This window comes from Vombatus ursinus, unplaced genomic scaffold, assembly GCF_900497805.2.
Source record: "Vombatus ursinus unplaced genomic scaffold, bare-nosed wombat genome assembly UNPS02014768.1, whole genome shotgun sequence".
Lineage (NCBI taxonomy): Eukaryota > Metazoa > Chordata > Mammalia > Diprotodontia > Vombatidae > Vombatus > Vombatus ursinus.
This window is the reverse complement of record NW_020954546.1, coordinates 34,597,337-34,609,761: the sequence shown is the minus strand read 5'-3', so window position 1 is coordinate 34,609,761 and position 12,425 is coordinate 34,597,337. Positions and strand designations below refer to the sequence as shown.

The following is a 12,425-nucleotide window of genomic DNA, read 5'->3' as shown; positions in this document are numbered from 1 at the left end:
GTCTCTTCTTTTTCTTGCCCCTCTCCTCGTGCCACCTCCTTTTCGGCTGCTGACACCCCTTCTATTCTCTACCTCTTTTTGACTTTCTATCTCTGATAGTCTCTTTCAGTGTCTCTCTCAGTCTCCTCTCTCTTTTTTCCTATCTCCATCCATCCATCCACCCATCATCTATCTATATCTATCTATCTATCTTTCTATCTATCATCTTTCTGTCTGTCTCCATATTTCTCTTCTGTAGGGATATTTCTGCAGAACAAGCTGTTTCTCTAGCCAGCTTCCCCCATCTGGGCTCTCTTTGATGGCAGGGTAACTTCCTAGTCACAGCTTCCACTTCTATCTGTGTTGAAGTCAGAACAAGAGAAAACTACAACAGGAAGGCTGCCATCGTGGGAGTTAGCCAGCCCTCTCGTTGTTCCCCAGTCTTACTGACCCTTTCCCTTTTGCCATAAGACTCTCAGCCTCTGACCGTCTCCTGTATTCCCCTCTGATAGTGGGTGGGTGGGGGTTTGGAGCATAATCATTCTCTGAAATATTCTATCTTCCCTGCCAGGATTTGTGTGACAGGGAAAGAAGATAAAAGGAGCAATGTGTCCAGCTGAAAGAAGGCCGAGGAGGGGACTGACTGACAAGTGTTTTCTAGAAAAAAGACTTACCAAAAGAGGAAGGCCTCTTCTTCCCTAGTCCCTTGGAAAATAGGGCAAGAGGCAGAAAGGGTCTAAGACTCCAGTGGGAGGGACTTAGGTTAGTTTCCAGGAAAGACTTCCTGGGCTGTTCAGGGATAGAAACATATTTAGGTGGGGAAGCAGGGTAACTTCTTCCCTGGAGAGCTCTCGACAGAGAAGTGGTTCTTATTTGCTCAGACTGGACATGTCGGCCATAGAAGGGTGGAGGAGTGTTAGGATTCATGAACTCACAGATGAGAGGGAAGGCAAAGGAGGAGAGTGGCAGCTTTGACAGACATGAAGGGAAGGTCGGAAGGGGATAGATTGGTGGAAAGAAAACTCCAAATCCCTCTCAGTTTTCACCGATTGCAGCCTTTTGGCAGCAGGTTTAATGGTCAGGCAGACATGGTGCCTGAGTATGTTCTTACTCATTTCCTCCTTTCCCTCCATCCCAGAGACCATGAAGAGCTGTTCTCTTTCTAGCTCTGGGCCCTTGGGTGAGGCTGGGTGCAATAGAGAGGTGTCTGCCTCTGTCCAGTCTGTACCTTGTGGGGAAAAGAGGCAGAGAAGCAAGTGGTAACGTCCCAGACCCGTCTCTGCAATGGCCCTGTCAGTGGCTCTGGTGATTGGTTTTGATAGTTAAGTAAAGTGAGGAAAAGATGTGATGCTAGTGATTAAGGTAGGCAATGGGTCTATTGCCTGCTTGTCTTCTGGTGGGAGGTAAGGGCTGATAGCTTTGTACTCCACTGTCAAGAGAGGATGACATCCCATAAACCTCCAGCACTCTAGAACCCTCAGAGGAAGGGGAGAATCAGTAGAAGTTGGCTGTCATTTCCAGATTGGAAATGTCCATAGAGAGAGGCTGATGGTAGGCTCAGGAGATACCGTTAGCTGACACAAGGAAGGCAGGGGCATGCTGGGGACACTTGGGTCCTGATTCTCCAGAACATCCTTTGGGGAAAGGCACTGGCCCAATTAGCCTTTTTTTCCAACTAAAACTGGCTTGTCTGGCCTCTCAGGGGGGGAATGGAAAGGGAGATCAGAAGAGTTTGGCAGTGACTCGGTTGCCCCCAGCACCCCGCTCCCCTGAAGCCCGAGGAGGCACAAAGTCAAAGGTTGTGTGATGTTTGACCCGTCCCTTGCTTTTGCTCCATAGTGCAATGAGGCCAAAGCAGAGGGTTACAGAGGTGAGGAAGGGGAGGAAGCCAACAACTAACACTACAACCAGGCCCCTGCTATCCAGGAAGAAGGGTCCTGGGGTTCCCAGAGTGGTGGCATTGGTATCAGAAAGGGTCCCATTTGGCGACTCAGTCTGGATCACCTCCAACCAGGTGCTCAGCGAGTCATTCCCGGCTACATTGCTGAGCACACAAACATAAGCACCCCTGTCTCGAAGCTGTACTGACCGGATCTCCAGGGTCCCGTCCTCGAGGACTCTCACTCGTCCAGTTCTACCCAGCCAAATCCCCTGGGGCCCTTGCCATGAAATGGTAGGAGCTGGGTCTCCATCCCCTGAGCAGGAGAAGACAGCCTGCTGCCCCTCCTCTGCACTGACTCTTCGTGGCCCAGACCTCTGAATCAGGGCTGCTCTGCAAGTGAAGTGTCCTGGGGGCAGGATGTCTGAGAAGTCCCGTAGGTTCTTTCCCCTGACGGGGAGCGGACTGGCACAGGCTGGGGGGGATTTGCCAAAGTCTAGGCGGTGGCGAAGCCGGAGTAGCCACAGCAGACGGCAGTCACAGATCAGGGGGTTGCCAGCCAGTCGCAGGGTGACCAGATTGCTTGGGGAGGGGAAGGCAGCTTCTTCCAGAGTCTGAAGGGCATTGTTGGCCACGTCCAGGAGGCAGAAGGCCGCCAAACCATGGAAAGCGTGGGCAGCAATAGAGGCAAGGTGGGCCCCTGAGAGGTGGAGCTCCTGGAGCCGTACCAAAAAACTCAGTTTCCGGGCTGGGATACTTGAGATGGGGTTCTGAGACAAGTCCAGGACCCTGAGGAAGCTCAGATGGCCCAGGGCTTGGAAGGGAACGGAACTCAGGTTGCAGTGGGTGATGGCTAGATGGCTGAGATTGAGGCCAGTCAGGCTTCCAGGCTCCAGGGCCCTCAGAGATGGCCACTGGTGGATCTCTAGCTCCCGTAACTGCCCCAGTCCTCTCAGGGCCCCAGGAGGCAGCCGACCAATGTCCAACTCACGTAGCCTCAGCCCTGTCAGCCCTGAGAGTCGGGCCAGGGCAGGCCCAGGCACAGTGCTTAAGTTGCATCGTTCTAGGGTAAGGGTGCTTAGCTTTGCCAGTCCCACAAAGGCCCCTGGTGCCACAAACACCAGGTGGTTGTCCCCCACTTCCAACTGCTGAAGGCTGCCCAGCTCTCCAAAGGCACCGTCCAGGAAGAGGACTATCTGGTTGAGGCTGAGATCCAGTAGGGTTAGGGAGGGTAGGCCAGAGAAGACCCCAGGGGCCACAATTCGGAGCCTGTTACCCCGAAGCCTCAGAGTGAGGAGGTTCCGCAGACCCTGGAAGGCCCCAGGTTCTAGAGTGGAAAGCTGGTTGTGACTGAGATCCAACTCAAGGAGTGGTTCCAGGCGGGAGAGCATTCCCCTTTGGAGGCCCCATAGGCGGTTCCTACTCAAGTCCAGGAGCTCAGTGTCTGGTGGGATCCCTCCAGGTACTGCCTCCAGCAGCCGGCTAGCACAGATCACTGCTTGGGGTTGGGAGGCACAGTCACATGCTGCTGGGCAGCCTCGGCCACTCCTTCCAGCCAGAAGGAGCAAAAAGAAGAGGGGCGGCCAAGAGGCTGAGGCCCAACGGGAAGCTATGTCTATGTCCATTCCTTCTTTGCTTCTGGAATAAATGACGATGTGTCCTTTTTTGGAAGATAGCAGCTCCAGACCTCCCTTCATTCTGGGTACAGACACAGGGTTTCCTTGGGAATTTTTGAGAGGTGGGAGGGAGGAGAGACTAGGGTTCTCAGCTTGGGCATTGCCAACATGTGGGGCACAGGATCATATAGAATCCAGGATTGACTCTCTACACCCCCAGAGTCCTCTCTGGCATCCTCTCCCCACCCCTCTGCACCCTAACCTTTATCTAGAATGGTTGTGGCTTGAGGTACCCGCCGTGTCTCTTGGCTCCACGGCTTCTGGTGGGTGCTTAGGGTTCGTTATAGCCGGCTAAGTCTGGTCTTGGTGAAGAATGTTAGGGAGTGTTCAAGGGGTGGTGTAGAAAAGTGGTTTTATAGTCTGTCCTCTTTATGCTGTGGGATCTCTATAAATTTGGGCCCCTCGGGTCCTTTATCTCTTGTGACTGTCTTCCCCAGTTACCTCACCTCTATCTCTCTACTTACCTGGAGCCATGCCTGGTAGGCAGCATGGATGGCTTGAAGTTCCATCTATAGTTTCCCTGAGTCTCAGGGGTGTGTGTCCATGGCCCAGAGCTCCCTGTCTTGTGAGGAGAGAGGCCCTTACGTCCTGACTTTATCAGCCTAGGATGGAGAAAAACGCTTCATTGAGCTCCAAGGGAGCTGTACCTGCTCTGCTTTGTAGCCTTGGAGAGCTAAGGGTCAGAAGAGCTAGCTTCTTGTTCCAGCCCTGCTATTTACTAGCTTTATGACTTTGGAGCAAGTCACTTTACAGCCTGTCTAAATGTCCTTATATAATAAAGCCTCCCTTGCTAACTTCACAAGCTGCTTGTGAAAACCAAATAGAATAGTGGCTATGGAAGCTTTTCTGAAGTTACTTCACAAGTCCTAAACATTTTTATTATTGAGGGTGGGCAGCACAGGGAGAGGGGTTGGGATCCAGGAGCTTTCCCCATGGCTTCCATACTGTTCCTTGTGACCTGACTCAGGGTCCAGGTCTGTCTCTCTGGGCTAGGGAGATCCAATCTCCCCAGAGTAGTTGTATGGATGACAGCCAATCTGCACATTAACCATGGCACTGAGTGGAGGACGGCAGTATTGAGGACTGGGGTAAAGGGCTTTCCCTACCTGCCTCCCCTCAAGAAGAGATGGACTCAGGGATCATTTGGAAGCAAGGCATGCCCTCTAGGAGCCTTAGAGAGACATTCTCAACAGCATGTCCCCTTTTTCTTATAGAAGGTAGTCATGTTAATATGTGTGAGAAAGAGGGAATGTTCAGATTATGGTCCAAGAATTTTGCTGCTCTCAGGCCCTTTAAATGGTGCTCTGATCTTGCTTTAGGGGCATCCTGCTCTCTTCTGTTCTAGCTGAGAGAGAGAAACACATAGGCAGAGATAAAAGGACACACAGAAAGATAGGAATGGAGGGAGAATGCCTAGGGAGAGACGTCAGAAGCTGGGTCACTCAGCTGGCACAGTGGCTATTGAGTCAGGCTTGAATTGGCACTATCCTAACTGCAGGCAGTCTGCAGAGCTGGCTCACCGCAGGGCCTCGGGGACTGAGTGGCCAGACATCACCCAGACAACTATAACTATGAATGACCATTAGGTAAGGGTCAGGGGTAGCAAGCAGGAGAAGTGAGGGTGGGGTGAAAGAAGAGAAAAGAAATTATCCCTTCTCTCAACTTTCCACATCGAGGAAGAACCTTGGATAGTGGGCAAAAAATGGCCAACGTGACTGAGCCCCAGGAACCAGTAGAGGTGGGCTTCAAGTCAAGGGCTTCTCCAACCCTGGCCCCCTTTTTTTGGTGCAGGTGCTATAAAGTGCAGCCGACAAGGTCAGTTCTGTTTTGCCCTTTCTGTCAATTGGAAAATGGGAGCCTGAAGAGACAGTGTCACTGTCTTGGCTTTTCCTGCAGAAGGTAGCTGCTACACTAGGCACTAAAACTCAGGCGCAATGAAATTTTAAGACATTATAGGGAGAGGGATGCAGGGAAACAATGGAAGCCAGAGCATCTTCAATTTCCAGAGCTGGCTGGGTAGTAGAGATTAACCTGACCTCTGAAGTGAACGTTTCCACCCGACCACCAGGAGGTTCACCCTGAGGGGTAACATCATTCCTGATGCTGCAGTTCCTGCCCATCCTTTCTTATGCTGTACTCCGTAGAGCTGTTTCTCCTTATAAGGCAGGTCCCCTTTCCCTTCCCCAGCCTCATTCTCAGGTCGGGGAAGGGGGGGTGGGCAAGAAACAGAAGGATTGAAGGATCTTTCCTTGGTTTATTTATTTATAAGATATCTAAGAGCAAACTTTTCTCATGATATCTCAATGGTTGCTGTACTGGCTTCCTGCCAGCTGGCAAGAGAGGAGGGAAAGGTGTCAGTCCCACTTCTTTTTCCTCCTTAAATTGCAATGGATGAAGTGGGGAGGGGGGAAGGAGAGAAAGTATAGAGAGATCAAGACAAAACATTTGGAGAAAGGATCATCTCTTCATGTTTGAAGAGATTCCTCCTTCCCAACCTCTATGCTGCAGTCTTGAGGACACATTTGATGCCAGCCTAAACTATCATGTGCCCTCTAAAAGGACCCTGTAACACCCAGATTAGAGTATATGGGTAGGGAAGATGAGGAAACAGAGAGGTAGATTTCAGGTATAATCAGGTCAGAATCACCATTGCTTGGCTAAGAATCCCTTCCCCCCCAAAAAAGGGAAAAGAGCTCCCCTTGGATTTCTTTTCCACAGGCATAGGGCACCAAGTGCCCTTTGGCTCCTCCTGACAAAGCCCATCCTATGTGCCAGCAACCAAAGAATGGGATGGTTTGGGGACTAGGAGATCTATCAGACACCCTTGGTCTACCACACTCTGAAAATGCCATGGAAATGAGGAAAGCTGCCAAAAGATAAGAATGGGGGATAGGGCTGGGACTGATGGGGAGGCACTTACCAGGGAGATCCTGGGAGCTTCATCAGGTTGGGCACTGCATCCTGTCTGGGGCTGAGTACTCCCATCCATTCTGTGCCTTTGGACCCCCTGGACCTCTCTAGCACACCTACTTTCCCTAAGGATTGCCTGCCAGTCTCTGCTGCTGCCACCAAGGTAGAGAGACGAACTGGAAAGCGTTTCTCTCTTTTTCCCCTTCTCTCTCTTTTTAAACCAACTGAGAATGAGTCTGCAGCAAACCCGTTGGTGCAAAATAAATAAATAAAGTCTTAGGGGAGGGCTGCAGCAGGAGCCACTAATACAGGGCAGAGAGAACCAGGGAGCAAGAGAGCCTATAGGAGAGCACCAGGGCCAGGGGAGGATAGCTTTCCAATTCAATAGGATCTCTCGCGCTTAGGAATACCCTTGTAGGATTATAATAAAGACTATTACAGCTGAAAGAGACTTTAAAGCTCATGTAGTCTAATCTTATTTTATGGATGAGGAAACACGATCCTCTTATGAGGTTATAGACATTGAATGTTAGAGCTGACTTGTCAGAAATCATCTAGTCCAACCCCCGAATTTTACAAACGAAGAAACTGAAACCCTTTCATTTTGGGTCCCTCTGTGAAATGTTTCAATCCCAACAGCTAGGGGGAGATTGGACCATAAGACCATTGATTTAGAGCAGGAAGTTATTTTTAAAAGGGCAAGTACAACCCCTTCGTTTTAAAGACATGGAAGCCGAGGGCCAGACTTCCAGTAATTTCGCATAGTAAGTGCCTGAGGCAGGATTTGAACTGTCTTCCTCACTCTCAGACCAGAGCCCAAATCACCACACCATACCATGGTGAGTGTCGATTATGGTGCTGATGGTTTTCTCTGGCACAGGAATGAAATCAGTCAGGTCATCTGGGTAACCTTGTTTAACTCTGGCCAATGGTAGCTCAAACATTTTTGATTTTCTCACCCAAACTGTTGCGTTTCCTGATCTCTGTCCTCCCTCCCCATCACCTTTAAAAATTACCTTATAAAGAAGGACACAAATCTAGAATTGAGTTTTCCCTTGTTACCCTTCCCCAGAAAGTAAAAGTAATGAGACTTTCAGCTTTCATCACTCCCTTCAAGAGCCCTACACCTCCAAAGGGTAGGACAGTAACCATTTGTAAGGGTGTAAAAAGTCTAGGGGCAGGATAGAGTTCTTGGGGGGGTATTTGAAGGCTACCTTCAGCCCTTCTCCCCTCTCCACCCAGAGTCTGTGGCCTGGAACTGACATTTCACAGAATGTACGATATTGTGTCATCATCTCCCCAGAACAAGGAGCAAGTCTGGTGGGTGGGACTGAGGGGATCCTTTGAGGACATGGAGATGGCGTCATCTACTTCAGACATCTCCTTGGTCTGTGCCTGGCTGTTCTTACTCATGTTGATGCCATGAGGTACAGCGGCCAAGTGCTGCTGACACTGTGCTGAGAGGTGGCAGCATCCCAGACCTAAAGCAGGAATTCTCAAGGACAGTGGAATTCAGAAGACCCGCATCATCATTCTCCGGGATCTCTGAGTACTAGGCACTTCTTCCTGAAGCCCCATATGGGTTCGATTGTGGATTTGGATAGGACCTTGTTTATGCATCTTTAAGTGTTTCTCCTTTGTATGAACACTCGTATGGTTTGTGATTATGTTTGTACCAATTCCTGTATCCCATGTATAAAGTGCGTGTGACTTTTGTTCTCATCTTCCCTTCATATTTGTCAACCTGGTGTTGTTCTCCATCACCCCTATACACTGAACTCTTGCAGTTATTATCTCTGCTCCCCCCTGCTCCATCCCTGCCCACACCATTAACACATTTAGTTTCTCCTAAGCCCCCTGAAAAGGCAGTGAAGAAATGTGGCTGCTCATTTTCTATCAAAACCTGGAAGAAAAGGATGGAAAGATGAACTTCTGGGTGATGTATAAAATGAACAGTTCCTTTTGGATTTGAACTGTCTTTGAACTTGATCTGGCTTCCCTGGCCACAGCCCTCTGGGAAATGAAATGAGGTATTTCAAAAATCCCCTCTTGGGTTCAGAGCTTAGAATTGGAATTTGTCCAGTGTGGCCACCGAGTTTCTCTGCTGCCTTGATTCGTCTCTCACCCATATCCACTGTCTGCTCCTTAGGCCTCACAGAAGCTTAGTGGGATGGGGAAAATGAAGCATCATAAAGTTGTAGCTGGTGAGATCCCAGCATCTCTTCCCTCTAGCCATCTATATTACTGCCAAACTGGTCAGTAAGGATGAGACTGCTTCAGGGAATGAATTCAATCACTTGGCCTGAATGGTAACTTACCCCAGGCCACTTCTGGAGGCCATAGGAAGGGGTAGGGGTGGGAGGACTCGGAGAAAGCAGATGATGGTTGGGCAGCAGGGAGACAACTATGGAGGGCTTGAGGTTAGGACAGGAGACTGTGGTGGGGAGGGGAACTGGCCATTCAGCTCAGTCAGATAGCACTCCAGGGGGCTCAGTTTCTGTACTGAAGAGTTCCTTGTAGAGCGGAGGGAAGGCAGCTTGGACAACAACAGGATGGAGGTGCTGGAAAGATTGCAACTTCTCCATGTGCTGGCTACATAAGCTCCGAAGCTTCCCTTTGGGTGGCAGCTGGAGAGAAGTGGGACAGAAAGGGGAGATAAAAAAAATCAGGACCAGATCTCCAGTCCTGACCACCCCTTCCTTGAAGCCAAGTGGCTTAGCTGGCTTCTGTTATCCACGATCTCCGAACTTCATCGTTCTCCCTTAGAACAGAGAGGGCATGGGAGAATCCAGGTGGTAGAGAAGAGATACTTTTTCTGAAGAAATATCTATGTTCGAGGTGACAGTGACGATGACAGTGATAGAAAGGAAAATAGGAAGTGGGGAGTCAGTATGACAAGTTCAGTGAATCGAGTCAAGTCAGATTCTTTGAACCAAGCTAGTTCAGGAGGCCTGGCAGCTCAAGTCATGGGTTTAATTACCAGGGAAGGTTTAGGAAGTAGTGAGATTAAACCCCTGGGGGCTAAATGTAAAAGTCCCCTTGGATGGGTTCCAAGGAGGAGTTGGAATCCCCCTTAACCTAACCTGGATCAATTACTCCAAAGCCCTAGGGCTGGGTCCTTGACAACACACAGGAAGATAGAATTAAAGAAATTCAGGGCTGGAAGGCACCTACAAGGTCAACTCATTCAACATCCATTTTAACTGCCTCCAGCCTAGTTTCCTCATTTGTAAAACAAGAGGCTAATAATACCTGTTGTATGGACCTCGAAGGGTTGTGACCATCGAATAAGATAACTGACCATTTAAATAGTGCTTTTAAGGTTTGTAAAACACCTCAGATAAATTGCCTAATTTGTTCCTTATAATGACCTGGTGAATTAGGTACTATAAATATTATTTTCAGGAAATGGAGGATCAGAGAATAGACCCACCCATAGTTACATCCTGAGTCAGTCTCAGGAGCAGTATTCCAAACCAGATCTTGTCTGATGCCAAGGCCAGTTCTCCATTGTACCAGCCTGCCTCAATGGTATTAGCTCATGTTTGTAAAGGACTTTTAAGAGTTGCAAATAGCTTTGAGATTACATATTATCTATAAAAGTAATTTTCTGAACTTTAATTTTTATTTTATTTTTACATATTTTTTATTTTTTAATATTTAATATTTTTATTTTTAGGCAATTGGGGTTAAGTGACTTGCCCAGGGTCACACAGCTACTAAGTGTCAAGTGTTTGGTCTGAGGTCGGATTTGAACTCAGGTCCTCCTGACTTCAGGACCAGTGCTCTATCCACTGCATCACCTAGCTGCCCCATTTTCTAAACTTTAAAAGTTATATACATAGCAGTTATTATTACTTTGCAAATGTTGAATTTGTCAAAGTCTTCATTGCCAGTAAGTAGAGACCAAGGGATTTGAACCCAACCCTTCTGATTAGGTTCAGTTGTCTTTCCCCTTGATTTGAGCCCCACTTTCAGGGCTTGCTGCCTAAGGGGAATATGTGAAAAAAATGTTGTGGCCAGGAAGTCCTTTGGTTGAGGGTCAGCTTTGAGGTGTTCAGGTAGAGTGGCCCTATCAAATACAACCATTCTCCTATTCTTCAATCACCAAACCTTTCTAGAAACTAGGCCACAGTAGCACCTGTGTGAGTAAGGATACTGGGAGGAAATGTTCCAGCATCACCCTGTCCTCACCCTGATCACCTTTCACTCCAGACAGTTTGGTTCAGACCATTCACAACCCCTGAGAGACAGAGATGGAATAAGAGAAGAACAAGTCTGAAGGCAGATGTGGAAGGATCTAAGAGAGGTAGAGGAACTGAGAAAGCCTATCTGTCCCTCAAAATCACAGAATGTTAGAGCTGAAAAAGATCTTAGAGATTATCTAGTTCAAACCCATTGCTTCATAGATAAGGAAACTGGGCCCCAGAGATTTGCTCAATGCCGTGGTGGCCGAGAAGTGGCAGCGCCAGCAGTCAGCCCCACATCTTCTGATCCCAAATCGTCCTCCCCTTAAGATTTTTGTTTGACCTTCCTGGAGATATGGCCCACGTGAGGCTCAGAAGTCACTACTGCAGTCTGGTTTGCTCTTTAGGAACGAATGCACTCCAGCCTCCATTCCCCTGGGTCTTTGGTAGCAGTGGGGCCTGTGGTTGAGAGCTGGGCTCAGTGGAGCATACAATTGTAGCGGCTCCTGTGCGCTCCCTCCATCTCCCTCCTCATAGGCAGCTAGCTCACCTACCTTAGCCAGGATGCCTTGGCGATGAGTCTTGCACAGAAGATGGTGAAATGCCAGCTCCAAACTGTGCTGCAACTGCTCCACCTTCCTTTTCTCTTGTAACCATGGCCTGTCTGGGGAGAGGAACCAGGCCACAGTGGGGATGGAGAATTGGAGCCCTTATGATAGGTAAGCCAATGTGCCTACTCTTTGAAAAGGAATGGGTCTGAGCCTAAGAGTCCCCATAAAGGGAAAGGATTAGTTAGGGGGATGGCTTTGGTAACTGGGCATGGCTTAAGGGATGCAGGAAAACCGGGAAAAACTTTGAGATGAGATACTCTCAATTCCCAGTTCACTTTATTCCATGACCTCTATTGTCCTATGGGCTAAGACTCCTGATCTATGGAGCCCTACTATCAGGGCTTCCTTTCCCATTCCATGTTTTGAATTGTCTCGAGGGATAGGGGGAAGATACCACCAAATATTTTTATTCAGTTAAAATCAGGTCAAATAAACACCAAAGTTAGCTTTGAAGAACTGAAGATGACATTAAAGGTCAACATGCTGCCTAAGGGGAATATGTGAAAACATGTTGTGGCCAGGAAGTTAGGTCACCCTACACCCCAAGACCCCATTATGTTTTATGTATGTCAGTGTCTATCTATCCCTCTAGACCATGCTTCCCCAGCTGATCTTGTCCTTTTTTAGTAATCTGGAACCAGCAAAAAAGCAAAAACAAAAATAACTCTAGATTTGGGGTAGATGAAATCAGGCACCATGATTTAGAGTCTTCTCACACATACAACATGATTCAGGGGATTGAGAGCTGGTCCTGGAGCCAGGAAGACATAGGTTCAAGACCTACCATTACTGTCATCTGACCCCTCTGTTCTAGGTAACTTTCTAAGACTATAAGTTAAAGAGAAAGTGATAGCCTCCATTGCAAAGGGAGTTTTCTCCTCTGGGAGATCACCATAGCAATGGAATCTTCAGTTCAGCTCTTATCACCTATTCTTCCACCTCTCCCCCCTTCTCCCTGCCCCCCCCTCAACTCTCCAGCTCCCACAAAGAGGTGGTGGCTCTGGCCACCTCTGGCAAAGAGCATAATATACTTTATTAAGGTAGAACTTAATTCCTAGGGACTCACTACCAAGATAAGATGTTCCATCATTTGGGGTTGTTTCCTTGAGAGAGAGAGAGAGAGAGAGAGAGAGAGAGAGAGAGAGAGAGAGAGAGAGAGAGAGAGAGAGAGAGAGAGAGAGAG

The 12,425-nt window shown here is 48.5% G+C and overlaps 2 protein-coding genes across 12 annotated transcripts in view; both read right to left on the bottom strand.

Annotated features, from left to right (window-relative positions):
- Positions 1-1,018: 1,018 nt before the first annotated feature.
- Positions 1,019-5,675, bottom strand: LOC114042817 (leucine-rich repeat and immunoglobulin-like domain-containing nogo receptor-interacting protein 4). The gene is made up of 2 exons (XM_027861546.1): positions 3,999-5,675; positions 1,019-3,496 (listed from the first exon to the last, which is right to left on the bottom strand). Exons 1-2 carry the CDS (start codon positions 4,022-4,024, stop codon positions 1,702-1,704), a joined length of 1,821 nt encoding a protein of 606 aa, XP_027717347.1. The 5' UTR covers positions 4,025-5,675; the 3' UTR covers positions 1,019-1,701.
- Positions 5,676-6,893: 1,218 nt separating this feature from the next.
- Positions 6,894-12,425, bottom strand: part of LOC114043223 (nuclear receptor ROR-gamma-like) — a 32,610-nt gene continuing 27,078 nt past the window's right edge. For 10 of the 11 annotated variants that reach the window (XM_027862262.1, XM_027862257.1, XM_027862259.1 and 7 more), the window contains 2 exons: positions 11,186-11,295; positions 6,894-9,071 (listed from right to left, as the gene is read on the bottom strand). In XM_027862262.1, coding sequence (XP_027718063.1) covers positions 8,910-9,071; positions 11,186-11,295 — 272 coding nt within the window. In that variant the 3' untranslated portion in view covers positions 6,894-8,909. Of the gene's footprint in view, positions 9,072-10,905; positions 11,091-11,185; positions 11,296-12,425 lie in introns of those variants that run through there. The other variant, XM_027862258.1, reaches the window with a different exon arrangement.

Excerpts from the sequence above, each read along its gene's own strand:
- LOC114042817 (XM_027861546.1), bottom strand. The coding sequence starts at position 4,024 with ATGCTGCCTACCAGGCATGGCTCCAG. Across the intron at positions 3,497-3,998 it reads CCTACCAGGCATGGCTCCAG|AAGCAAAGAAGGAATGGACA; the intron begins GTAAGTAGAGAG and ends CATTTATTCCAG.